The sequence below is a fragment of the Gorilla gorilla genome, chromosome 11, assembly GCF_029281585.2.
Source record: "Gorilla gorilla gorilla isolate KB3781 chromosome 11, NHGRI_mGorGor1-v2.1_pri, whole genome shotgun sequence".
NCBI classification, from domain to species: domain Eukaryota; kingdom Metazoa; phylum Chordata; class Mammalia; order Primates; family Hominidae; genus Gorilla; species Gorilla gorilla.
This window is the reverse complement of record NC_073235.2, coordinates 47,421,225-47,446,438: the sequence shown is the minus strand read 5'-3', so window position 1 is coordinate 47,446,438 and position 25,214 is coordinate 47,421,225. Positions and strand designations below refer to the sequence as shown.

Here is a 25,214-nt window from a genome sequence, read left to right as displayed (position 1 = left end):
CTTGTTTCTAATGCTTTGCACATCTCCATATCCCCAGTTGTATCCGACTTTTTCTAGGGAATAAGATCCCAAGAAGGGTGTAGCAGACTCTTTGAAAAGTTCTTCTAAATGTTGTTTATAAGTTCCATTCATCAGTAAAAGAAATATTCCTGCATTTTTTCCTAGGGCTTATTTTCTTTATAGAAGGTGATATGGTTTGGCTGTGTCCCCACCCAAATCTCATCTTGAATTGTAGTCCCCATAATCCCGACAGGTCATGGAAGGGACCAGGTGGAGATAATAGAATCAGGGCGTTTTCCCCCATCCTGTTCTCATAATAGTGAGTTAGTTCTCAGGAGATCTGATGGTTTTATCAGGGACGTCCCCCTTCACTGAGTACTCATTCTTCTCCTTGCTGACATCACGTGAAGAAGGATGTGTTTGCTTCCCTTTCTACCATGATTATAAGTTTCCTAAGGCCTCCCTAGCCCTGCGGAACTGTGAGTCAATTAAACTTCTTTCCTTTATGAATTACCCAGTTTGGGTATGCCCTTATAGCAGCATGAGAATGGACTGACACAAAGGTCAAAAAATTATGGTAGATTTTGGCTAAATAGTAAGATTTGAACCTTTCATCTCCATGACTGACTTGTTTGTGTACCTGTGGTGAATAGAATCTTCATGTGCCCCTCCAACAGTCCCATGCCTACTCACCTCATTCCAGAAAGGATTTTTGTCTCTGATGTTGGTTGAGGCTGAAAGTGTTGCAAGCACTTCTGCAGACCCCTCTGCTTCCAAGATCCTGTAATACCATATTTCAGAGAAGGGGAAACATTTTCAGAGGACCTATTATTGGCTTGGTTGTCATTATTCTTGTGTTCACTTCTCAAATATTTGTTTTGAGAACATATCATAACATAAAGGGGTTTAGAGCCAGACAGTCCTGAGCTCAGGATCTTAGTTCTTTTTCTTTCTGGGTGATACTGTGCACATCATTTATCTTCTTGGTGCCTTATTTCCTCATCTATGAATTGGGAATAAAATACCCACCTCTCTCACTTGCTGCAAAAGTTGAATGAGATAATATATGCAAAATTTCTGGCAACTAGTAAAAAATCCATTAAAAAATCTAGATCTGATATGATACTGAATTTTGCAGTTTGTCATGTAGACATGGCCATTATCTCTGCAGAGTGGAATACAATATATTAGAGATGTTTCAGCAACAACTGAAGTCCGTTTCCATTTCCCTGGAGTCTACAGTGTTTAAAGATTTGACATTATGGAAGTATATTGTCTTCATTAATTTATGTTAATTTTTAATGTTAGTGTGGCATATGGTATAATATATACGGAAACCTGTGTAAACACACACACGTTCACAAACACAAATATGCAGGGTGAAAGAGTCCTGACCCTAAGAAAGCAGATTTTCATTAAAGCTTCAATCTAGAAGATAATATCAAGTGTTAACTGTAACAGTGCCATTTTTGTTCGATATGGAAATAAAAATAATTCTTAAAATGAAAGATGTTCTGAAATTAGCAAAACCACAGTGTATATATTTATCATATTTTATAAAAATGTGACTGAAATTAAACTTTAGAGCTTGACAATTTTGTCCAATGAAACAGACATGCAAACTACGCTTGTTTGTTTTCTTGCATATCTGTTAATCGTGTGTTTCCTTTGGCATCTATCAATTTCTTTTCAAAGCCACAGAGCTTATCTCCTGTTAGAATAGGTCTATATGGGCATCTCATCAGATATCTAGATGGTTAAGTTGTACGTTTGATACATTGGTGATGTTAATGTAATATTCTGATGGGTATCTATTAGCATGTACATCACCAAAGCACAGACTCTCTATCGTCTGAGACAGTGGCTGCCCGGTCTGTGTCAGTGTCAATCCACACCAGAATCACAAGAATGAACAAATGTGACAGGAGAGGGCTGTACCAATTACCGATGAAGGGATAGCATCTACTCCCACCATTTGATGTGATTTATTTGGCGGTCTCTCTGCATTTGTAGGCAGCAGATTGTAGCTGTTTATGAAGTGACAAATGGTACTCAGTGACATTGAATGACTTCTCTAATCAATTTAACTTGTCTAAAAAGTGGTCATGAATTGTGGTATTCATCAAATGTCAGTGAATACAAAAAAGATTGAACTTCTTGTACTAAAAACATATATTCCAAATATAGACCAAAAAAGTGAGAGAAATGAGTGATGAAATTGGTTTGTTTAAATAATTTTTAAAGGTGTTTTAAAAACAAAATTTTAAAAGTGTTTCACACAAAGATTTTTTTTCAGAGAAGTGCTATATTTTATTGATTGGAGAGAGATTTTTTTCTTGTCCAGTTTTATTTTGCTGAAGGGTACATAATTATCTACATAAATGCATAATTCTCTGGTGGAAAAATAAAAACAACTTAACTGGGTTTGTCAGCGAAATAATTGAGACTCTTTTCATATAAAAAGCCTTTTAAGCTTATGATTTCAGTATTGACTAAAGTTTTCAATTATTGTTTCACCCTTTTAAATAAAACTATTTGGGTCTAAGTGACTTTATTGATGAATTTATTGAATTCATTGTGAAATATTTAAAAATAGTAATCTATTATGAATGGGTTAGATCACATAACCAGAGGTTGTTTACCTTCAACATTCGAGAAACACACATATTTTTAAACTTACATGTATTTCAAATAAGACTTTTGTCTCACACATATAACTGGTATACAGTGGAATAAAGTCATAAGCTGAGTTAACCTTACACAAGTATATTTACATATGTATTTCAACTTATTAGATGTAGGTAGTCTTTTCCATACTTAATACAAACCACTACTGCTATAAGCCAAGAATGATTTTTTCCTATCTCTGTATTATTCAAATTTATTAAACAATATTTCACATTTGTTTGACACAATGTCAAACTCAGGACTCCTAAAGAACTGCTGTAGCTTTGGAACTGTTATGCTTTCTTGGACTTTAATCATTTTTGGCAAGGCTCCATTTCCTGTCAGAAAGTGAAACAGCTTTGGAATGTCATTTTCACGAAAGAAAACAGAGAGAATCCGAGAGGAAGTTCTCCTCCACTCCAGATCCCCTAAGATACTCAAACACGCTCACAGGAGGGCTGGAATACATCAAACATTAGCAGAGGGAAAAGGACACAATTTTCCCACATTAAAATACATGGATAAAGTTGAACTTCTGCTAAAAATAGTTCCCATGACTAATCCTATTAAGTTTAAAAAATTGGGCAGTATCCTCCCTGAAGCAGAATTACTCTCTGCCATCACATTCTGCTGTTCCCCCACACTCCCCAAGCCAGCAGCCCCTCAATATTAGGCCCTCATCTTTCCCTCTGTAATGACATTTGGGGAAAAGGGAGAAAGAAAGAGATCGAACAGTGCCTTTTATTCGGGTCTCAGATATCAAAGGAAACCAAAAACAAGATATAAAACTCAAAATTATCTCAGAATACCAACGATTCGAAAGAGCAGTGTACTGTTCTCAGTAGATCTGCAATGTTTTCCCACTGGCTCTTGGACTCACTCTGTGTCCCCAGGGAACAATGAGATTGCAGAAAGCAAACGAAGATTACTCTGAGATATTCCACTTTAAGGCCTAGAAATGGATTCACAAATTAAGCAGCAAAATGTAAAAGTCTCTCCTCTTTTGGACTTGCAAGCCCGTGATTTTTGCCGCATGTGACAACCTCATTAAGGAAAAGGAAGAGATTTAAAAGGATCCCTGAAAAAGGCCAACCAAGCTAAAAGATTCTGAACCCAGTACACATGTTGTTATCCAAAAGAGAGAAAGCCATTGGTACTCTCCCCATCCTGCAGTTCACACGGAAAATCAATGTTACTCTGGTCTTTTAGAGGGGCAGATACAGGAATACAAAGGAGTCTCTGCTGAAGGAGTCATTAGGTACCATGATATTGGCATATGTTAGCTAAGTGATTAGCAAGGGTGAGGTTCAGCTGCAATCAAACCTAAACCCAGCTGATGCCATTAACATGCTGGATCTAATGAACACCACAGACCACATTAAAGTGGAGATAGCAAAATGACAATAGTAGAATGGTTTTTAATGAAATTATCAATCCAAGAAAGGAGGGAGATAGATGTCATCTAAGAAACCTTTGTATAATCACTGGACAGTCACTTACGTAAGCACTGCTTTGAAAGGGCAGGCAGGTAACCCACCCCTAATTGTCAAGAGATGCTTTAGACATTGTGTTTTTTTAAGCAAAGTGGTGCATCTTTCTAGTTCTGCATTAGCATGCTCAAAGTGAATTGACCAACTGATTTGGACCAACTGATTCCACACTGTCTCAATACAGTGTGCAAATGCCTCCAGCTACATAAGTCATAAAGAAAAGATCTTTTGTTATAGATCTTAAATAGAATTGCACATGCTTGAGCTAATCCATAATTCACCGCCACTTAAGGGTTGGATCGTATCTGTATATATGCATATCATTGAAAACTGTGACCTAGAACTCCATCAATGTGTAGTTTTGTCCTGAAAAGATCCCTTTACCTTAAAGCTAACCACATTTTTCAACTTGCCTTGCATGTAAGAAAGTTTCAGGTTAATAGCTGCCGAAGCAATTGAGATGGAATTTTTTTGAAGTTTACCAAAAGAAAGTAACTCTCTCAGGTTCACAGGCACTAGAGTGAGTAGTTAAGAATGTGGGTACCGTAAGCCACACTGCATAGGTTTAACTCACAGCTCTGCTCCTTACTAATTCAAAGTTGTAGTTTTTGTGACTAGACTAAGGCAAGAGAAAAATAAAGCATATAGACAAGGAATGATTGAAAGCAACAAGAAGTGTTTTCTCTTCCTCCTTTGGGTGCCAACCCTATAATTCCCGCAATGCTGAACTCGAGTTAGTTAGTGAGTGAGTTATTTAGTTCATGAGTGAGTTATTTAGTTCGTGAATGAGTGAGTTTTGGCGGTGGCCTCCTATGGACATACATGGCTTGTCCTCTCCCTGAACCATCAAATCTGAATCACTGTCTCCTAGGAACAGCAAGATCCAGGAGACTGTGAATTCAAACTTTCAGAAACTTTGCACAAAGCGTGTATGTCAACAAACAGAAATAATTAGCAAGGATGAACCATCACATCACTCTTTAAAGCAGGAACATTCCACATCTAGAAAGGTTGTAATTTTAGAAGCCATTTATAAAAGTTTTGGGGCAGCATGACCCAAGCTCAGAGGACTTCAGGTTTCTATTTAAAGCACCAAATCACAATAGACATTTAATTTAAATTTTTATCTTATTTTACGTTCCGGGATACATGTGCATGACGTGCAGGCTTGTTATATAGGTAAACGTGTGCCATGGTGGTTTGCTGCACCTATCAACCCATCATTAATTTTAAAATTTAAAATAAGCAAAGCAGTTGTCATTTTTGCAACATAGGGTATAGGTCTGATTTTAGTCCATGTGGATTCACAGCCTCTCAGACTCCTGAGAAAATATAAGCCCATCTCTCTAGTCTTAGGGGTGCTAGCTGCAATTCAGATTTCTGTGTTCTAATTCTACTGTACCGCTGGCTAACTGTGCAACTGCTTAGTTTATCTTTCTGTGCTTCCGTTTCTTTCATGTGAAATGGGGATAATAATCTCAATTACCTCATGGGGTTATTTTAAGGACTAAGTGAGATAGTAAGCATTGAGTCTCTAAATCACTGATAGCACACACAAAACCCACAATAAACATTAACTGTTGTAATTTGTTGTGGTAGATATCATTGCAGAGGTTTATCATGTCATGTGTAGCTTTCTTAATTCCTGATTCCTAGTGACCAGTTCCTCTTTTCTTGTGCCTATACGCACATCAGCTAAACTCTGTTACAAATTCCAGTATGAGTTTTATTTCTTCAGGTCTTCCCTAATTCCTCCTCATCATAATGGCCCTAAATCTTTTTAGTAATCCAGTAAAGCCATCATCTCCTGTTCATCTCTCTGCTACTTGCTCTGTCCTGTTTCTCTTCTCAATGGGACTAATTTCTTTGGTCACTGACTATCAGCCTTGGTGTCCCTAAATTCAAAAGCCAGGCTTTGTAATCTAAGAGAAACTTTTCTGCTGCATAAACATGTTTGGGTTTATTGGCCAGCTGAGTTCGCCAGTAAATGACTGCAACTCTACTTACTTTTCATGGTTGCTTTTGTGTTGTCTTCTTTGTAAGCCCAGCACTGAGGGCTACACCCAGAGTGCAAAGGAATGCCTGTAGGCAGATAGTCACCAAAGATGACTCTGACGAACAGCTTGCTGCAGCTCTAATGGTGAGACATATAAAATGCATCATACATTAAATTTAATGTTGCCTCATTAGTCTCAATTAGATTCCTACATTACACCAGGATTATGGTTTCTCCGTGTTTATGTTTTCTCCTAAAAACAAGTCTACCCCAGATAATGCTTCAGTATACTTTTTAAACCTTTGAATAAAAATGTCCAGTAATGGATTAATATCAATAACAGTCTTGATCTTAAAAAAAAAAAATCCCCAAGGAAAGGCAAACTAAATCATCAAATTTCTAAAAGAGTTTCATGTCATGCATAAAGCCTATAAAAGAAGTCCTGGAATTTTACTTCTTTATTTTACTCAGGAATAAACTTAAAAACTGCAAACGTTTGTTCACTAAGAAAAGTAATTGCCCTATTATTTTCTTTATTCCCCTATCATTATGCATAATACGCGATATGTTTTTTCGATAAAAGAATAGTTGCTTCCCTCCTCCTCTCCTCATTTCAGTTTAACTTTTCCTTTTATTGGCATCTACCATGAAGACATACCACATTCAGTATCATCATAGCTATTAAAGAAGAAAGGGACTTGAGAAACGATGGAGTGCAACCATTTTTTAATAATAAAGAAATTGAAGCTCAGAGGTTTTAGAAACTTGTGGAGTCCTGTAGGTAAGTAATGGTGCAACCATGACTAGAAGACAGGTGCTGTGGCCCACAGTTCATCATATATGTGATGGCTCCACAATGAATGTGAGGATGTAAACTGCTGTCATGGCCCAGTGCACCCTGCAATGCAGGCCTCTCCACCCCTGACTCTTGAGTTCACATCTTTGTGCAACTGCCTTTTCTGAACAGACTGAAATACCTGTTGCTTGGCTGCATTTTTATGAGTAATTATACACTCATAAAAAGAAAAGCCAAGGAAAATACAATGAAAACCGGTTTATTTAAAAAATGTCTTCAGTTGTCTGTCAGCAGGTAATGAAATGGTTGGAATATGGAAGTCCTGAAAGGCTATGTTTCATTCCTACCTATATGCTAGTAACGTAAGGATTATAATGAACATTAAACAATAGATTTGAAGGAATTCAGTCCTGCTGTAGATTCAGGACTAACCACTTTCTTCTCCTGTTATAAAAGGACAGAATTATTTCTTATCTTGTTCTCCTTGTCTCTCTGGGTTTCCCACAACCCTCTGGCAATTTCTGAGATGTGGCCAATGCACAGCAAAGCCTCATCAGGGAGGAAAATAATCAAGAAAGGAAAATATCAAGATGTAGGGGCCAAAGAAGGAAACAGCAAGGGAGTGAATAGGAGAGAAAAATATTCATGTACAATTTGAAAACACTGACTTAGCATGCAAAATGTTTAAAATTTACCATCACCTTAAAACTGAAAGCGGAAAGACTTGGAAACAGCCCATTGAACACTGTTAGGGTAACACATTTTAGGCTGAATCGCTTTTGGACAATACCTACATATTCATTTCTGTAATCATACATTTTGAAGATGAACAACTATTCACAAAACTAACAAAGATACCTATATGTTCATCCAGGAATTACACCTGATGATCACGAGTCACTTTACAACATCCTATGCTAACCTAGTTGTTACTTTAATGACTTATGTAACAGATCCTTGGATACATATTGTAAACCCTAGAGTTTCTAAAATAATTTAAAACCCACTTCCAAATCAATTCCAACATTTCCAAGTTAGAGAAACAATTCATATTTGGGTGGATAAACTGCTGATTACATAATGGAGTATTTAAGTAAAGCAATACATGAATGTTTTCCAAAATATAGGAGCATCTGTAAAGAAGATGAAGACACATGCAACACAATTGCTCATGACTTTGAATTCTATAATTCATGGTGTAATCGCAGCATTTTTTGTGCATATTCTAGAAGAATGCAAGACTTACAATTTAAGCATTAACAGTAAGATACCACTATACACCTATTAGAGTGCCCATAATTCAGAACACTGACAACAACGAATGCTGAGAGGATGTGCAACAACAGGAATGCACATTCATGCTGGTGGGAATGCAAAATGCTAGTCACTTTGGAAGACAATTTGGCAATTTTGTACAAAACTAAACATACTTTCGCCATACAATCCAGAAATCGTATTCCTTGGTATTTATGCAAAGGAATTGAAAACTTATGTCCACACAAAAAGCTACACATAGATGTTTATAGCAGCTTTATTCATAATTGCCAAAACTTGGAGGCAACCAAGATGTCCTTCAGTAGGTGAATGGATAAAAAAGACCGGTACATCCAGACAATGGGATATTATTCAGTGCTAAAAACAAGTAAACTATCAAGCCAGAAAAAGACATGATGGAAACTTAGATGCACATTACTAAGTGAAGAAAGCCAGTCTGAAAAGGCTACATACTGTATGATTCCAATTATATGACACTCAAAAAAGATAAAGCTGAGGAGACAATAAAGAGATCAGTGGTTGCCAGGGGTTCGGAAGAGGGAAGAGATGAATAGGCAGAGCACAGAGGATTTTTAGGGCGGTGAAAATACTGGGTGTGATACTATAATGGTGGATACGTGTCATTATACATTTGCTTAAACCCATAGAATGTGCAACACCAAGAATGAACCCTAATGTAAATTATGGACTTTGGGTGATAATGTGTCAGTGCACATTCATAAAATTGAACAAATGTACCACTCTGGTGGGGGGTGTCGACAATTGAGGAGGCCATGCATATGTGTGAGGAGATTGCTCTGAACCCAAAACTGCTCTTTAAAAAAAAATGAAGTCTTTAAAAAAAATTAAGTATTAAAATACCAAAAAAAAAAAAAGTTCCATGAACTTTTAACAAATTTATACTGGGAGAGCCAATTCTATGTACATGTAATGAAATGGACAGTAGCTTCTGCTGTTAAACTTTTGGGCTAGTAGCAAGCTATCAAACCACCCACAGAATGTCAAAATATTCTGTACACCTCAGAGTTGGAGATGCATGGCCCTCTGTGATTTATGGAAACCTTATTTATAATGTATTTTCTGTTCATTTCTGTCCAGTGCTGCACCTTTTATAAACCTACTGATTAATATCAAACAGTGAACAAATCTGACAAGCAGGATTACCAATCTAACAAAACTGTTTATAGTGTGAATGAAAAAAGCACACCATTTCCAGGCAGTGTACTTAATAATAAAATCCTGTTGTACTTAAGTGGGGAAGGGATTACTTAACTGTCAAAGTTTCTTTAACTGTTAAGAGTAGCCACATTAAAGACATACTACTCAGAAGCACAGGCAGAGTATTTCATGCCAGTTTATTCATCATTACCATATTTCCATATTTAACTATAACATCATTGATGTGTATAATAATAAAATAAATTCAACTATTTGAAATTAAATTAACTTCCCCTAAGGGATTTTATGGTAGACAATAAACAAAAAGATTTCTTTATTTTCTTTTACAGATTTAAACTCACTTTTTATAAATATTACAACATTTTTTCAAGAGATATCCATAATACCATATTCACTGCAGCATTATTTACAATAACCAAGGTATGAGAACAACCTATGTGTTCATTGGTGGATAAATGGATACAGATATACAACAGAATATTATTCAGCCTTTAAAAAGAAGGAAATCCTACCATTTGCAACAATGTAGATGAATGCGGAAGACATTAAGCTATGCAAAATAAGCCAGACACAGAGAAATACTGCATGATCTCACTTATATGTGAAATCTAAAGCAGCCACTCCCAAAAGCAGAGAATGGAATAGTGATTGCCAGGGGCTGAGGTTAGGGGTGGATATAGGGAGATGTTGGTCAAAGTGTCTGAGGGTTCAGTTATGTGGGATGAATAACTGCTGGAGATCTAATATATAACATGGTGACTAAAGTTACTAATACTGTGCCATATACTTAAAATTTCCTAAGAAGATTAATCTTAAGTGCTCTCAGCATACACAAAAAATCATGACTTTGTGAGGTTATGTATATATGTTAATTATCTTGGGGTAATAATTAGCTTGGGGTAATAAGTTCACAATGTACACATATATCAAAACATTACATTGTATACCTTAAATATATACTATTTTTATTTGTCAAGTATACATTTCAATAAAGCTGGGAAAATACATATAAAAAGTGTTCCTTATTTTAATTTTAAATATTATAAAATAATTTGATAGATTTTTGTTTAAAAATAAGTTTGTCATCAGTTTTTATGCACTAACAAATGTGCATATTATGTATTATATTTGAGCATTTTTAGAAAAAGAACTATTATATCATAAACCTCACAATTTACGAGACATTTTGCAAAGCTCTTCCTTTAATTTTGACAATCATGTTAGTCAATTTCTTTAGTTTCATAAATTATAGAACTACAGTGTATAGAAAATATTTAACTACATAATTATTAAGACTATTGAAACATCAACAACAAAATTTACATTACTAAGCTCAATTATTGTAAATAAACCAATTTGATAGGTAAATGAAGAGTTCAATAAAACTAGCCTAAAACTATAAGACTATAAATTTTTCAAAACAATAAGCAGAAAAAAATTGATCCTAAGATCTTTTCCCATATATGATTCCAAATTATGTCTTTGTTAATGGAAGACAAAACACTTTTAACCTTGAGTCAGTTTCTGCTACCTCATTTCTAACACACTTAAATATAGAGTCTTTAGAAAGAACAATAACTTTACAGAATTCAAAGTATGTATTTATCATCTAAATGTTGGTTCTGAGCCTATGTTTATGGAAATCATAAGAGACAAAGTTTCTGAAGACTTATACAGGAAGAAACAAAAAAATATAGAAGTAGGCCAGGTGTGGTGGCTCACGCCTATAATCCCAGCACTTGGGAGGCCGAGGTGAGTGGATCACCTGAGGTCGGGAGTTTGAAACCAGCCTGGCCAACATGATGAAACCCCGTCTCTACTAAAAAAAATAAAAAATAAAAATACAAAAAATTAGCCAGGCGTGATGGCAGGCACCTCTAATCCCAGCTACTCAGGAGGCTGAGGCAGGAGAATTGTTTGAACCTGGGAGGCGGAGGTAGCAGTGAGCTGAGATCGCACCAATGCACTCTAGCCTGGGCAACAAGAGTGAAACTCCATCTCAAAAAAACTGGTAGGTAGGTAGATAGATACACAGATAGATAGATACGAGTAAAAAAAAAAAAAAAAAATCCCTGCACCTAATTTATTTTCCCACAAAGTGAATAAAAATAACTATTGACAAGGAGTGACATCAACAAAATGGCAGAGCAGGGAGCTTCATAGATCTGGTCTCTCTGCTGAAGCAACCATTAAGCTGGCAAAATCAACTGTTTTGGAACTCTGGAAACTAATCAATAGCTTAACACCAACAGGGGAATGTTTAATAAGAAAATAGTCTGCTAAATTTTGGCATTTTTAAGAAAATCTGTCAGGCCACTGGCTGACTGCTGGTAGAATTCAACAGAGACTTCAGTGGCCATGCATGACAAAAATTACAGTCTATAAGAATAATTTGGAAAAGTCACAAACATATAGACAACTGCAACCACAAAAAGTGGCAACAGCAAAGTTTGGGGAAGGTGACATATTTGGTTTCCAGAGTTATCATAATATAATAATCGAAATGTTCAGTTTTCAACAAAAAATATGAGACATGAAAAGAAACAGGAGGGCCGGGCGCAGTGGCTCACACCTGTAATCCCAGCACTTTGGGAGGCCGAGGCAGGAGGGTCACGAGTTCAGGAGTTCGAGACCAGCCTGACCAACATGGTGAAACCCCATCTCTACTAAAAATACAAAAACTAGCTGGGTGTGGTGGTACGGGCCTGTAATCTCAGCTACTCAGGCGGCTGAGGCAGGAGAATCACTTGAACCCGGGAGGCAGAAGGTTGCAGTGAGCTGAGATCGCACCACTGCACTCCAGCCTGGGCAACAGAGTGACACTGGGTGCAATGGCTCACGCCTGTAATCCCAGCACTTTGGGAGGCTGAGGAGGGTGGATCACGAGGTCAGGAGTTTGAGACCATCCTGGCCAACGTGGTGAAACCCTGTCTCTACTAAAAATATAAAAAATTAGCCAGGCGTGGTGGCGCATGCCTGTAGTCCCAGCTACTCAGGAGGCCGAGGCAGAAGAATCACTTGAACCCGGGAGGCGGAGGTTGCAGTGAGTGAGCCGACATTGTGCCACTGAGCTCTAGCCTGGGTGACAGAGTGAGACTCCACCAAAAAAAAAAAAAAAAAAAAGAAAGAAACATGAAAGTATGGCATATTTATAGGGAAAAAAATGACAGAAATTATACCCAAGAGAGTCCAGCCATTAGAAATACTAGACAAACATTTTAAATCAACCACATTAAATATGCTCAAAAAGCTAAAGGAACTCAAAAACAAATGGCTAAAGGAAATCAGGTGAAAGAAGCCTCAACAAATAGAGAGTATCAGTAAATTGATGATCGAGATCATAGAATCCAAATAGAAATTTTAGAGCTGAAAAGTAAAATCACAAAAATGAAAATTCACTAGAGGGGTTCAATACAGATTTAAGCAGGATAAAGAATTTCATCCTGCTCAAATTGAAGATATGAAATTAAAGATATGTCCATTGAAATTATACAGTCTTAGAAACAGAAAGAAAAAGAAATGAAGGAAATTTATCAGATTCTAAATTGCAGTGGGTTACCATAAAGCATATTGATATATCCAATATAGAAGCCTGAGAAAGAGAAGGAAATAAAGAGGCAGAAAGAATATTTAAGGAAATAATGGTTGAAAATATCTCTAGTTTGATGAAAAACATGAATCTTAACATCCAAAAAGCTCCACTAACTCGAAATAAAAGAAACTCAAAGAGATCTATGCCTTGAAACACATTCTAATCAAACTATTTAAAGACAAAGGATCTTCAAAGCAGCAAGAGAGATGTAATGTATAATGTACAAGGAATCTTTAATAAGATTAACAGTTAATTTCTCATCAAAAACCATGGAGGTCAGAGGGCAAAGGGATGAAAAAAAAAGTCTATCAACCAAGAATTCTCTGTATAGCAAAACAATTCTTCAAAACTGAAGAAGAAATTAAGATATTCTCAGGTAGACAGAAACTGAAAGAGCTGTTCACTAGTATATATTCACTATAAGAAACACTAAAGGAGGTCCCTCAGGCTGAAATTAAAGAACATTAGACAAAAACTCAAAGCAGCAAAAATACCAGTAAATACAACTGTAAAAATGTCAGTAAATCTAACTGTATAAGTAAATATAAAAGCCAGTATTATTACATTTTTGGTTTCTAATACCTCCTTTTTTCATATATGACTTAAAAGAAAAATATATAAAACAATTATTATAAATCTATATTAATGAACACATAATACATAAAGATATACTTTGTGATGACAACAGTAACATAAAAGGATGGGGGAAATGACTGTATAGAAACAGAGTTTTTGTATACTATTGAAGCTAAGTTGGTATCAATTCAAACAGATTGTTATACATTTAAAATGTTAACTGTAATCCCAAGGGTAACTGCTAAGACCATAACGAAAAGAAATACAGAAAAGGAAGTGAGGAGGGAATCAAACACTATACTAGAAAAAACCCACTAAACAGAAAAGAAAGCAGTAATGTAGGAATTGAGGAAGAAAAAAGATACAAGACATGTAGAAAACAGCAAAATGGCAGAAGCAAATCCTTTCATATAATTACTTTAAATGTAAATGGATTAAACTAACCAATTAAAAGGCAGAGGTTGGCATAATGAATTTTTTAAAAGCATGTTCCAGTTATCTTCTAAGAGATTCACTTTAAATACAAAGACACCAATAGGTTGAAAGTAACAGGATGAAAAAAGATATTCTATACAAATAGTAATCAAAAGAGAGCTCAGGTGGCTATGCTTCTGTGTAGTTCTGCAAAAGGAAGACTAAATAGCAGCATCTCTGTTTTGTTTTGTTTTTTGTTTGTTGAGTCTCAAGTCCCAATTTTTTCCACAGACAGAGACATCACCCAGCCCCACATAAGTTTCTATCCTAGAGTATTACGAATTGGGTAAGTAAATACATCCAAAACGCAGATTGACTTTGACGACCTGGATTTTTTTGATTCATGATGTTCCTGGGTTGTTTCAAAAGTGTTTCAAGTGGAAAACATGCCATAAAATTTGTTACATTTATTAATTATGATCTTTTTACACTTAATTGCATTGATAATCATAAACCTACATACAAATATTGAGTATCATTAGTTAGGCATCATCCTATACTTGTTAGCAGAATTCAAACAAGTAGATTAATATGAATCAAATATAAATAAAATAGAAGATAAAATTCGGTTGTTGCTGAAAAATTCCAATTCAGATGAATTGCCAGTTGAGAGGATAAGTAAAAATTATTTTCAGTGAAGTTCACCTTCAGTTAAATTTTGCTTTATGCAGTTAAATTTGCTTTATTATTCATTGTCATCTTTAATAGACTTGTTCACGTTCTATTGGATTTTCCTTAAACTTCTTGGAAAAATTACCTTACATGTGGTTTCACTGTTTCTTCTCTTTAAGCATACTCACTAAAAGCTCTTCCCAATGACTAAAACTAATCAATAAATTAAAACCAATAAGAACCAAACAAAAAAAACACACACAAAACATTCTTTCAGTTGATATCATAATTTACATTTGTGAAAGAAGGCTATGTTTTTTAGTTCTAATTACCAAATCTGGGCTTCCTTCTCCAGTTCAATAGACCATACACTTGGCATTTTAGTTTTCCACATTCAATGGCTGGCAAATTACATGTCTTCATTAGTTTTTATGCTTATCTTAAACATCTGTTTTAGAACTTTGGACACCTCAGTAATTAATACTGACTATACATCTAAAACTACATGAGAATTATATTATGTGAATTAGAACTGAGGTGGGGAGAAAAGCTGAAGACACACAGCATGCATTTTTGTTGTGGTCTTTCCCCAACTCTAATCAAATTATCAACTACTTCTCTGGAGCTGAGTAGCTGCTGGGCCCAGCAGGCATATCACTTCTGCAGGTATACGAGATCTTGTACTCTAGGGAAAAAAAGTCCTTTATGGCAAGCTGGTCATTGTCCATGACAAACAGAAGCCAAGAGTTGGTAAACTAAGTTCTCCCTACCACTGAGATTAAAAGTTCAAACTTTCGCTACATAGAACACTAGGAATGGAGAGGCTTCCATTCACTGCCCTAAAGGAGACCAGCATTCACCAGCAGAATACCATAAGCTTGCAGATGTGAACCATGATGTCTTCCACCACGTGGGGAATTTTCATTGCACAGCCAGACAGAAGTTTAGCTGGCACCAAAAAGTTAAGAGAACAATAAGATAAGGGGATGGGGGGTTGGGAGCAGGGAAGAGCTCCTTAGAAATCGGCAGCTAGAAGAAGAGAGCAAGCAGAACACTCAGAGTATTCAGCTCCTTGTAAAGCAGAATTGCATATGGAGACTAATGACTTTATCTACCAAAAACCGAACTTGAAGTGGCATTGAAAATTTTTCAATGACAACATTGGTTAAAAAAAATACCTAACTAGGAAAAAAAAAAAATCTAACTAGGAAACATAGCTATTGAGTTTCAAAGTTCAATATAGAACTTGAAAGCAAGTATATTGCTGATGAGATCTGAATAAATATCCTGAGAGATTAAGTAGAAGAAATATCTCAAAACACAGAGCAAAAAGGCACACATGGAAATCAGAAAGAAAAAGTGAAAAAACTAGAGGACTTCTTCAGAAGGTAAAACATACTAATAATGCCTTATAAAGTGAATTCCGTATGAATTAGAGAGTTAAGTATAAAATATGAAACAATAAAAATAAAAAAAATTTAGAAAATTATGTCTTTTATCTAGTGTTAAGCTGAAAGTTTTGAAATGGAAAAAAAATAAAATATTTGACTGTACAAACTTATTGTGAATTACATTGCAGAAGTTATTGTAAAGTCATTATTAAAATATTAGAGTTGGAAAAATAGCTGCCAAGAATATGAAAGTTAGTAGGTAGAGAATCACAATGTAGCAGTCACAAACTGATGAGAAAAATCTAAGAACCCTATATGCAGTAATTATCTATTGCTTTAAGACAATGCAACTTTATCCCCAAAATTTAGAAGATTATAATAACAAACATATATTTTCTCACAATTTCTGTGGGTCAGGTATTCAGGAGTGCCTTGGCTAGGTTTCTCTTGCTCTAGATCTCTCATAAAATTGCAATAAATCTGTCATCCTCCACAGACTCAGGAAGTCTCAATTAGGGATGGGAGATCTACTTCCAAGTTCACTCACATGGATTTTGGCAGGCTTCAATTCCTCATTCATGGGCCTCTTCACAGAGCTGCCTCATGACACTGCAGCTGACTGCTCACAGGGTGAACAATACCAGTGAGCAAGAGAGGGCACCCAAGTAGAAAACCTGAGCCTTTTTGTAACCTAATCTCAGATGTAACATCCCATCATGTCTGTACAGGCATACCTCAGAGATATTGTGGGTTCAGTTCCACACCATCACAAGAAAGCAAGCATTACAATAAAGTCACTTTTTTTTGCTTCCCAGCTCATACAAAAGTTATGTTTACAATATACCGTAGTTTATTAAGTGTGCAATGGCATTATATCTAGAAAACCATGTATATAAATTAATGTCAAAGACGTTAAAAATGCTAACACAGAGACACAAAGTAAGCACATGCTATAAGAAAAATGGTGCCAATAGACTTGCTGGACACAGAGTTGCCACAAACCTTCAATTTGTAAATAATAATAATAATACACAATATTTGCAAAGTGCGATAAAGTGAAACACAATAAAACAAGATATGCCTGAACCATACCTCAGAGATATTGTGGGCCTGGTTCCAGAGCATCATAATAAAGCATATAGCAGAATAAAGTAAGTCATAAATCTTTTGGTTTTTCAAATAGTCTATTAAGTGTGCAATAGCATTATGTCGAAAAAAAAAGTACATATACCTTAATTTAAAAACACTTAATTGCTTAAAAATGCTAATGTTAATCTGAGTCTTCAGCAAGTAATAATGTATTTACTGATGGAGGGTCTTGATGTTGATGGCCACTAACTGATCAGGGTGGTGGTTGCTGAAGGTTGGGTGGCTGGGGCAATCCCTTAAAATAAAACAATGAAGTTTGTCATATTGATTGACTCTTCCTTTTAGAAAAGATTTCTCTGTAGCAATGCTGTTTTCATAGCAATTTACCCAGAGTAGAACTTCTTTCAAAATTGGAGTTGATCCTCTCAAAACTTGACTCTGCTTTATTAACTAAGTTTATAAAGTATTCTAAATCCTATGCAGTCACTCCAACAATGTTCATAACATCTTAACCAGGAATAGATTCCATCTCAAGAGACCACTTTCTTTACTCTTTCATAAGAAGCAGCTCCTCGTTCATTTAAGTATGATCATGAGGTTTTAGCAATTCAGTCACATCCTCAGGCTCCCCTTCTAATTCTAGTTCTCTTTCCACCCTATGTGCGGTTACTTCATCCACTAAAATCTTGAACCCCTTCAAGTTATGAGGTGTGGAATTAACTTCTTCCAAACTCCTTTTAGTATTGATATTTTGACCTCCTCCCATGAATCATGAATGTTCTTCATGGCATCTAGAATGGTGAATCCTTTCCAGAAGGTTTTCAATTGACTTTGTCAAGATCCATCAGATGAATCACTATCTATGACAGTGATAACCTTACAAAATGTATTTTTTTAAATAATAAGGCTAGAAAGTCAAAATTTTTCTTTAATCCATGGGCTGCAAAATGGATGTTGTGTTGTCAGGCATGAAAACAACATGAATCTCCTTGTACATTTCTTCCAGAATTCTTGGGTGACAAGGGACATTGTCAACAAGTAGGAGTATTTTGAAAGAAATTTCTTTTTCTATGCAGTAGGTCTCAAAAACAGGCTTAAAATATTTAGTGAATGATGCTGTAATTAGACATGTTGTTATCCAGGCTTTGCTGTTACACTTACAGAGCACAGGCTAAGTAGATATACTATAATCGGGAAGGTACCTGGAATTTTCAAAATGGTAAATGAGCACTGGCTTCAACTTCAAGTCACCAGCTGCATTAGCCCCTAATAAGAGAGTCAGCCTGTCCTTTGAAGTTTTAATTCAAGAAATGACTTCTCCTCTTTAGCTATGGAAGTTCCAGATGACATCTTCTTCCTATATAACGGTGTTCTGTCTACATTAAAAATCTATTGTTTAGTGTAGCTACCTTCATCAATGATCTTAGCTAGATCTTCTGAGTAACTTACTGCAACTTCCCCATCAGCACTTCCTGCTTCATCTTGCACTTTTATGTTATAGAGAGAGCTTCTTTTCCACAACTTCATGAACCAACTTCTGCTAGCTTCAAACCTTTTTCTGCAGCTCCTTCACCTCTCTCAGCCTTCATAGAATTAAAGAAAGTTAGGGCTTTGCTCTCAACTAGGCTTTGGCTTAAGTGAATGTTGTGGCTGGTTTGATCTTTTATGCAGACCACTAAAACTTTGCCCATATGACCAAGAAGGCTGTTTTTGTTTCTGATCATCTGTGTTTTCACTGAAGTAGCACTTTTAATTTCCTTCCAGAACTTTTCCTTTGTATTCACAATTTGACTAACTGCTTGATGCAAGAAGCTTAGCTTTTGGCCTGTCTTGGCTTTTGACAAGCCTTCCTCGCTGAGCTTCATCATTTCTAGCTTTTGATTTAAAGTGAAAGATATGTGACTCTTCATTTCACTTGAGAACTTAACAGCCATTGTAAGGTTACTGATTGACCTAATTTCAATATTGTTCTTTTTAAGGGAATAGGTATTCCCAAGAAGAGTGAGAGAGATTTGGGAATGGTCGGTGGAACAGTCAGAACATACACAAAATTTATTAATTATGGGTGTGGTTTGTGGGGCCCCAAAACAATTACAATAATTGACTGATCACGGATCACCACAACAGATATTAGAATAGTGAAAAGTTTGAAATGTTGCAAGAATCACCAGAATGTGACATGTGAGCACATGCTGTTGGCACGAATAGACCCATTTGGTACAGGATTGGCACAAACCTTCAATTTGCTAAAAAAAAAAAAAAAATGCACTACTTAATGCAGTAAACAAAGTGTGCCTGTAAAAAATGGAGAGACATGGATATCATTTTCAATATGTAGATATAAGTAGTTACATAGAGACATTTACCTGCCTATGTCTACCTATATTTATTTGTGTCCATATGTATACACACTTAGAGATATATGAAAAGATGGACCAAAATAAAACAAAAACGTATTATGATAAGCCTCCTGAACCTAAAATAAAAAAAGTCACTGTTCCTACCACTCTTGTCAGTCCTGCAGCTATTCCTAGTGAGGAACTATCTTAAACAGAAAGACACAAACCATAAATCCCATGAGTGCATGGCATTGAGGCTAGAACTTACTGAGGGACAGAATCATCTCCAAGTAATACGGGTGAGAGACCTGTGGCACAACTGAGCACGTTACACTTTTGCCAGACAATTGTTCCCCACAATTTCTTGTATTTATTTATGCTAAATCACTCCAATGTGTTTTGGTTTATGAACTGATAGCCTCTGTCATTTTATGTCAATATGATTTTTAGAGTAAAGCACATTTGATGCATAGGAAAATTGCTAGAGCTAGAAAATGTATGCTTAGGCAAACAAGAAATGATAACACAAAATGAAGAGCTTTCAAATATGTGATTGTTGCTTTGTCTCTGGAAAAGCAAAATGTTTTGAAATCACAGGTAAGAGGAACCAAATTATCTGTACTATTGAGCATAAGCTCTTCACATTTTAACCATAAGTAAAAAAGAGCTAAAGTCCTATGTTTCCATAGAGAGTGTCAATTAGCAAAGGAATTTTAAAGCACTTAAGATATAATTCCAAAAACTTATTTACAAAGCATGTGGAAGTTTTTTTAAATAAAGCTGAAAGGATATTTTTAAATAGTAATGTAACCTCAGAAAACTTTCCCTGACCACAGTCAAATCCAGATCATCTTAGCTATCTTTGGAAAGAGGCTTTTAAAACCACCAACTCCCATAATGCTGTAAAACACCAAGAAACAAATATTATAGTGTCCAACTTGCCATTAAAAAGGAAGATTTGTCTTAACATATTTCAAACTCCCATTTAGTCAAATGAAAAGGGCCTTTTTACTTGTGCTATTGTGGAAGCAATCCCTCAGCCTCAATTCATTCTTGAGCAGTCTGCTCTTAAATGCTTTTACATTATGCTATCTTCTTTCAATATGGCCTATTTACAATAGAAATAGAGCATGGTAACCAATTCTTCAATCTTTCTCAGACACAAAACATTCTCTCTACACAGCCTCCCTCACACTTGACACTACATCATACTGCCTTCATTAATGACGGGCCACACCTAACACTTTCCCATAGCCTGCAATTTCACTCTAATTACTGTTACTTTACACTGCTGATGAATGGAACAGCTAAAATTTATATGCATACTAGACACCACTTCCTACACATCCATTCATCAGGGAGGTTTTCAGAGTTGTTAAGGAAGAGTAAAATGAATAAGTATTGACCATGTAAAAAACTCCATTATGTAGGTCACTAATAAAAGAAAAGTTCTAGGAGATAAATGCAGCCCAAAGAAAAACATTTTCAAAGTGAATGGAAAGATGAGTAGTTCATAAAGACCCTGGAAACTCAGAGAAATATCCATCAGTGATTAGGATATATATAAGCAAAGGCTGAGTAATTCATGAAGGGAGACAGACTGTAAATTCCAAATTTTTTTTAAAAAAGTATGGTTAAGTGCAAGTACTGAGGAGGAAAAACAATTTGTGGCACATCAAAATGGAAGATAAATTTCTAAATTATGCTTTGTTTATAAAACTGACTAGATTTTGGCTCGGCACGGTGGCTCGTGCCTATAATCCCAGCACTTTGGGAGGTCAAGGCAGGTGGATCACCTGAGGTCAGGAGTTTGAGACCAGCCTGGCTTTGAAACCCCATCTCTACTAATAATACAAAAATTAGCTCGGTGCGGTGGCACACGCCTGTAATCCCAGCTGCTCGGGAGGCTGAGGCAGGAGAATTGCTTGAACTCAGGAGGCAGGGGTTGCAATGGGCCAAGATTGTGCCATTGCACTCTAGCCTAGGTGACAAGTGAAACTCCGTCACACACACACAAAAAAATCTGACTACATTTTAAAATATAAATAGGAATCAGATATATAAAAAATTGTAATATTATAGCGAAAAAGTTCCCTGTGCAGAAAAATACTGTGATGTTAATTTGGGGTTTGAAGAAATCCTGGGAGTTACTGAAACCTGAGCCTTGTAAATGCAAATGTCATTCAGCTTGCAAATGACAGAATCAAGATTCAAGCTCAGGCCTGCATTCTACGCACTGAACCATTCTACCATGTTGCTTTGACTCTTGGGTCCCATGAACAAATATCTTGCAGTATAGTAGGAAGATAAGATGTGGCTATTAATTTGGATTTATGAATAAAAGATTAATACATATTTTAAGAGTGATTCAAGGTTTTTAGCCTGGATGATTGGGAGAATTATAATGCTATTAAGGGACAACAGAGAAAAAGAGGTGATTTGAGTAAAATGACCAACTGCTTTTTCTTTTACTTTTTGTAGGTTTTTTGCTTCCCTAAATGCTGGCAGTCACTCCTAGAATCTCCAGGCAGGAGACTAGAAATTATATCTCTGGGAAATATGCCAACCCATCAGAAGACTCAAAGGTTATCCAATGAAATATCCTTGTTAGATAATGTTACAGAGGGTACCACAGTCAACAAGTCCTATTCATGTGCTCACAGTCTCCTAGAAACTTTTTAGTGCCCCACACTTAGATGGTAGCAGATAATTAAGGATATTTGAGCATGTAAAGAAAGAGTCTAACATGAGAAATAAAGTCCAAAATAACTGAAGAGGAGGTAGGTGGAAATACTTGAGGAAACAGATTTCATGAAGGAGGGGGAAAAACATCCAAAGAAAGAAGAGCTAATAAATATTTTTAAAGAGATAAAAGTAGACATTATATTCATTAAACAAGAATAAGTAACTATTATAAAGGAACATTCAGAGAAAAACAGTTCTCTTGAAAATTAAAAATATGCTAACAGAAATACAAACTCAAAATAATTTAGAAGATAATGTTGAGAAAATTTCTCAGAAAAATAGAGAAAAATAAAAAACAGAAAATAGGAGAGAAAAATAAGAAAACTAGAGAGTCAGTCCAGGATGTCCACTATCCAAGTATCTTCGGCGACAGATGCGGGGGAGTGGGGGGACTAGAATAAAGAAAAGGAAATCATTTACAAAATAACTTAAGAAAATTTTCAGCAATGGAAGACATGAACTTCCAAGTTGAAAGAATCCACTAAGCACCCACTATAGTGAATGTCATTAAATATACAGTAAGGCAAACCACTGTGAAGTATCAGCATATGGAGAGCAAAGGGAGTTCTTACAAGCTTCTAAAAGGAAAAAACAAAGCAGCTTAAAATGACTTTGGATCAATAGCGACACTAGAAGATAGAAGAAAATGACTTTCCAAGGCGGAATTTTATATCAAAATATTACTCACATAAAGACATTTTTATACATGATTAGTCTCAAACACCATCTCCTCCCTTGCATTTTTTTCTCAGAAAGTTCTTAGTGGCTGGCTCCAACAAAATGAAGAAATACATTGACAGAGAAAGACATGGGTAGGCCAGGTGTGGTGGCTCATGCCTGTAATTCTAGCACTTTGGAAAGCTAAGGCAGGAGGATTGCTTGAGCTCAGGAGTTTGAGACCAGCCTGAGCAACAAAGTGAGACCCTGTCTCTACCAAAAAGTAAAATAATTAGCCCGATGTGGTAGCATGCAACTGTGGTCTCAGCTGCATGGAAGGCTGAGGCAGGAGGATCGCTTGGGCTCAGGAGGTCAAGGCTGCAGTGAGCCATGTTCCTGCCACCACACTCCGGTCTGGGCGACAGAGTGAGACCCTATCTCAAAACACAAAAAAATGACATGGGCACTGAAAAGAGAAAATAGACACAATGAGATGAGCAAAGACTAACACCTCTGCACCAGGCACAGAGGGCAACCTGTCCAGACTGGAAAAGGTTAGAAGCCTCTAAGAAATGACACTAATAATACACCTGATTCTTCCAATATATTGGGAAGAGATTTCATCAACTGGAGGTAAGTTTGGATAGAAAAAGTGATAAACACTTATTAGAAAAATAAATAACTAAGCAGAAGAAAAAGAAAATATAATCTGTGCAGAAAATGAAAACTTATCATATATATGTATACATAAAAGATATAATATAAAAATGAGGCTCAGATGTGGGTAGTGTTTGCATAACCATAATCATATAAACACTATAATATATATTGAGCTGACTCAAAATATTATAAAATTCGAGAATAAGGAGCTAGGAAGGACCAAGGTTTTTGTGTGACAGGAAAGAAAAGACAGGTCAGAAAGAGAACTAAATCCCATTTCCAGAAGTCACTGAAGAGCTAGCACCTAGAGCTAAACATTTTCAAGATAGAAATACATCCATGTTTAGAATAGAGAGATGATAGAGTTGAAAGTCATTGCTTCTAGAAGAAATTAGAAAAGTGGGCCAAAGCATCCTTAGCAAATTTGAACTATTTGATGCTTTAAATTATATACACCTATGTATCACAAATGGAAATAAAAATCAGAGAGTAAAAGACATGGGAAAGGAAAGCCACCCTCAGGAAGAACGTTGTTGACTTGAGTTTTCAAGGAAGAGAAAGAGTACCCCTGAGGAACAGAAGAAAGAAAGTCATGCCAGCAGAGATGCACCAACCCAACTGCCAAAATGCTAATCTAAGTCTTTACTTCTGTTTGCTTTTTCAATAACCCCTATTTTCTTCAGTTTTAGGTTTTTTATTAAGCCAAATTTTGTCGCCAGCCACCTTCTAAATCTCTTAACAACGTAACTTTAACATCAGGAGTCCTCTCAACGTACCTCCATGTGCTACAATGGGAACCATGAACAGGTTCTAAGGCATCCATTTAAAATATCTATTATTACAACTCTTACTGAATTCTCTGCCTTTAAACTGCATATAATGGCTAACAAATTGCTTGGTTAAATTCATACCAAAAAATAGTGAAATAGAAATCCAGCTCATTACAGTTTGGATCTAAAAAGCCTCAAACCTTGTTCTTGAGAGAACAAGGTAGCTCTAATATCTCAGAAGCTGGAAGTGGTTTGTTTTCTTCAGTGTAGGTGGGCCTAATCTTCACTTAAAAATATCTAGAAAATTGAAGTAATGGCACTATTTCAAAAGCATAATTAGAAAAACACAAGAAAATGTTATTTGAGTAAAAAAGAAATGTATGTATTACTTTTGTCAAGTCTTGCTGAGTTCCGAGGGCAATCCTTTGAAATTGAGGATAGGATCAGACATTCCTCTGCCCACCTCGAGATGGTTTCCCAGCCTTGCCTGAGGCCCTTGGCTGGTCATGGGAGCCAGATGAAGAACCAACAGTCTGACTTCCATCCCAAAATAGATCCTCTGGATCAAAAATAGGCCTTTCTCCAAATCTTCAACCACGATTCTTTCTTTATTCTCAAAAGTGTGCTGCAAGCTCAGAAAACAGCAATATAAAACATTTGCTCAGAGTAGAACAGACGTTACCAGAGGTTGAGGTGAGGAGGATGGGGAGAGGTTGGTCAACAGGTACAAAGTTAGATAGGAGGAATAAGTTCTGGTGTTCTATTGCACAGTAGGGTGACATTGGTTAACATAAAGGTATTGTGTATTTAAAAATTGCTAGAAGAGAGGCTTTTGAATGTTCTCACCACCAAGAAATGGTAAATGCATGGGGTGATGGATACACTAAATACTCTGATTGGTCATTA

The 25,214-nt window shown here is 36.1% G+C and overlaps 1 protein-coding gene across 12 annotated transcripts in view; it reads right to left on the bottom strand.

The window, feature by feature from the left end:
- Positions 1–25,214, bottom strand: part of LOC109025816 (uncharacterized) — a 514,558-nt gene that overhangs the window by 241,145 nt on the left and 248,199 nt on the right. For 7 of the 12 annotated variants that reach the window (XR_010129577.1, XM_055380150.1, XM_055380158.2 and 4 more), the window contains one exon: positions 694–781. The exons of 2 other annotated variants lie outside the window; for them this stretch is intronic. Coding sequence is in view for 6 of the 10 variants with exons in the window: in XM_055380150.1 (XP_055236125.1) it covers positions 694–781 (88 nt within the window). In the remaining 4 variants the exon portion in view is untranslated. Of the gene's footprint in view, positions 1–693; positions 782–6,164; positions 6,292–25,214 lie in introns of all 12 variants that reach the window. 3 more of the 12 variants (XR_010129567.1, XR_010129568.1, XR_010129576.1) reach the window with 1 other exon arrangement.